Source organism: Chiloscyllium plagiosum, unplaced genomic scaffold, assembly GCF_004010195.1.
Source record: "Chiloscyllium plagiosum isolate BGI_BamShark_2017 unplaced genomic scaffold, ASM401019v2 scaf_14916, whole genome shotgun sequence".
Taxonomy (NCBI): domain Eukaryota; kingdom Metazoa; phylum Chordata; class Chondrichthyes; order Orectolobiformes; family Hemiscylliidae; genus Chiloscyllium; species Chiloscyllium plagiosum.
The window spans coordinates 18572-22135 of record NW_025214015.1 but is presented as its reverse complement, the minus strand read 5'-3'; the positions used below and the strand labels follow the sequence as shown (position 1 = coordinate 22135).

The window sequence follows — 3564 nt, the reverse complement described above, 5'->3', positions numbered from 1 at the left end:
GACAGAGGAAGGAAGTTGCAGTCTGGGTGAAGCTCAATCTTCATTGCGTGAGAGAGAGAGAGAGAGAAAGAGCAGCAGCAGCTTCAGAAGTTCATAGTCCAACTTCTGAAAAGACCTTGTCTGATTTGCAGTTGTTTCTGGGCTTGTAATATCGAACTGCAGCATATTGTAGATCTTCAGTAAGAGTGTCAATACTGCACTACAGGGGTCCATTCAGCAACTTGAGTCCATGTGAACTCTTCGTGGAGGTATGCAGTCTGCCCCATAACCCTGTTGGTTTACAGTTACATATAGATCGTCACAAAGATCTTTGGGATTGAGAGGAAAGAATGTTCCACAGTAACTAGAATTACGTTCAGATTTTTTTTATCATGGACTGACTGTGATGACCTTTGGAATCACTTCACAGGACTATTACAAGAGAAGAATTTGGCGGCAGAAATCTCAGACCAAACATCACATCAAAGTCTGACAGTCACTTGATTCACGAGGACGTGGATATTGATGGCCTTGAAAACAAAGGGGAGAAGGTCTGTCAGCTTAGTTAGGTTTTAAACGTCAGTGTGACTGGAAACTCAGAGTCTCACATACCCACACACCAGAGTAGTGACTGGAACGAGCTTTACAGACTCAATGAGTGTGTTCCAATTATCAGCGGGTTCACCAGTAATACCACACACATGCTGTAAGCGTGAGCGAGTTTTCAACTGATTGTTAAGGTCTGAGACAGACGAGGGCACCTGCACCATGGAGAAACCGTGGAAATGTGGGGAGTGTGGGAATGGTTTCCCTTCGCCATCTGTGCTGGAGATTCATCGAAGTTTGCACACCGGGCAGCGGCTGTTCACCAGCATTCAGTGCAGGAAAGGCTTCACTCAGTTACACCTCCTCCTGGCCCACCAGTGGGTCCACACCAGCAAGAACCCGTTCATCTGCCCCGTGTGTGGGCAGGGCTTCACTCAGTCACACCACCTGCTGCCGCACCAGCGGATGCACACCAGGGAGAAACCGTTTTCCTGCTCCGTGTGCGGGAAGGGCTACACCCAGTCGTATCACCTGCTGCTCAGCTTCCACGTCCACACTGAGGAGAAGCCGTTCACCTGTCCCGTGTGGAGCAATGACTTCTGCGATTCCTCCACCCTGCGCAAACACCAGCGCATCCACACCAAGGAGCGGCCGTTCACCTGTCCAGTGTGTGGGAAAGGCTTCACCCAGTCGTGCAACTTGTGGAGACACCAGCAACTTCACAAGTGAAATGGCGCAGGGATTCAGGTTGGACTCTGCTGTTACCGCTGCTAAGAGTCACATCTTGAACCCTGTTTAGTGGGTGAAGTGGGAGGGGTAAGGGGTTCCTTTATGTTGACTGGTCGCTCTCTCACCCACTTTACTTCCGGTGGGGGCTGACGCTCTCTGAGCCTGGGATTGCACCTTCCGTACGGAAGCAGTCCACAGAAGCGGCTGAAGTGCAGGTAGATCTGAAATAGATACATTTATCTCTGTTCCCATTGATTCTCCAGCACAGTCGATCCAATTGGCCTCTGTCAGTGTTTATGCTCCACCTGAGCCTCCACCCACCCCTTCATCAGCATACAGGTATCCCCTGCTTTTTGAAAGTTCACTTTACCCCCTACCCCCTCCCTTGCCTGTGTCAAGTCTTAATCCTAACTTAGACCTGCTATTTATTGCCGATGTGTGGTTTCTGTCCCTGTATTCACATCCCATTCATGTATCTATCCAGATACACCTCAAGTGTTCTAAGGTGCCTCTTTCCATTACGTCCACTGGCAGTGCATTCCAGGCATCCACCATCCAACTGTGTGAAAAACCTTCCCTTTCAATTCTCCCCCAGACTGTCCCCCTCTCGCCTTGAACCTGTGCCCTCTTGTAGTTGACTTTTCCACCCTGTGGGGAAAGCCTCTAAGTATCTAACAGACTATCTGGCCCAACACTAAACATCCAAAGAATAATCCACATAGACCCATTTCCCTACCTCTATTACTCGACATTTACCTCTGACTAATGTACCTAACTTTCACATTCCTGAACACTGTGGGGCAATTTAAGCACGGACAATCCAACTTAACCTGCCAATCCCTGGGCAGTGGGTAATTTAGCATAGCCACTCCACCCTAACCTACACATTTGGATTGTGAGAGGAAACCGGAGGAAATCCATATCGACACAGGGAGAATGTGCAAACTCCACACAGACAGTCACCTGGGACTGAAATCGAACCAGTTTCCCTAGCGCTGTGAGGCATCAGTGCTAATGATTGAGCCACCATGCCACCCCCGTCCAGCCAATCTGTGTGTCTCATCATTTTGTTGAGGTCATCCCTCCACCTCCATCTTTACAGTGAAAATAATCCAGGTTTATCCCATCTCTTCTCATAATGGGACCTCCAGACCAGGCAATGTCCTAGTGAACCTTCTCTCTACCCTCTCCCCAGAGCATCCATGTCCTTCCGGTAGTGTGGCGACCAGAACTGCATGCAATATTCTGAATGTGACCGGAATATATAGCTGTAACATAACTCGCTAACTCTTACACTCAAGACAAACGTGCTGTGTGCCTTCTTGATCACGTTACCCGCCTGGGTTGCCACTTTTGGAGATCTATATGGCCAGATCCCTCTGTATGCCAGTGCTTCTATGTGGTCTGAAATTTATCGTACAATTTGTGTATTTCCTATGTATCTGTATCCAGCTTCACCTTAATTGTATTCCCCTCTTTATCTCTTTTCCCCCATCCTCACCCCTCCACACATCAGCATATCATAAGAATATAGGAGCAGAAATTATGCCATTCAACCCATTGAGTCTGCTCCACCATTCAATCATGGCTGATACGTTTCTCAACCCCATTCTCCCCATAACCTTTGATCCTCTGGATACTCAAGAACCTAGTTATCCCCATCCTAAATATATTCAATGATCTGGCCTCCACAGCCTTCTGGGTCAGTGAATTCCATAGATTACCACTCTTTGTCTGAAGTTCTCCTTATTTCTGTTCTAAAAAGTCTTCCCTTTACTTGAAGGCTGAGAAGGAGGCAGAGAGGAGCGTGGTGTGCACCTGTAAACTCCAGAACTTCCCAAACTTCACGAGTCAACAATAACGCTTTCTGGAGTAAGAAACGAAAGGGCTGACGAGAAACTGTGACACCACAGGAAGTGAAATTAGGCCATTCAGCCCATTGAGTCTGCTCCACCATTTACTCATTCTTGAGTATCAAGGGGCTCAAAGGTTACAGGGAGAATGGGGTTAAGAAACATATCAGCCATGATTGAATGGCAGAGCAGATTCAATACGATAAATGGCTTAATTTCTGCTAATGAACATCCATGGGAAGAAGGAGGCAACACAATAAGTTGTTTCTTGGGACAGGCAAGATAATGTTATTTAATAATGGTGTGACAAAAGGACAACTAATTCTGCCTGTCGAAGGAAAGCCCTGACATAGAGGGGTTAATTACAGGCTGTTTCAAACAGACAGCTAACCCTCAAGGATAAGAAGGTAAGCTGCAGACCTGAGGTCTCCAGCAATGTGAGGTGATGTTAGAGTCT

At 47.4% G+C, this 3564-nt stretch overlaps 2 protein-coding genes across 2 annotated transcripts in view; one reads left to right on the top strand and one right to left on the bottom strand.

Annotated features, from left to right (window-relative positions):
- The window catches only part of LOC122547777 (gastrula zinc finger protein XlCGF49.1-like), a 5833-nt gene extending 4579 nt beyond the window's left edge, over window positions 1–1254 (top strand). The window contains exon 2 of the mRNA XM_043686360.1: window positions 720–1254. Coding sequence (XP_043542295.1) covers window positions 720–1254 — 535 coding nt within the window. The remainder of the gene's footprint in view (window positions 1–719) is intronic.
- A 130-nt stretch (window positions 1255–1384) lies between these two features.
- Window positions 1385–3564, bottom strand: part of LOC122547778 (zinc finger protein 664-like) — a 7295-nt gene continuing 5115 nt past the window's right edge. Inside the window, exon 2 of the mRNA XM_043686361.1 lies at window positions 1385–1458. Coding sequence (XP_043542296.1) covers window positions 1385–1458 — 74 coding nt within the window. The remainder of the gene's footprint in view (window positions 1459–3564) is intronic.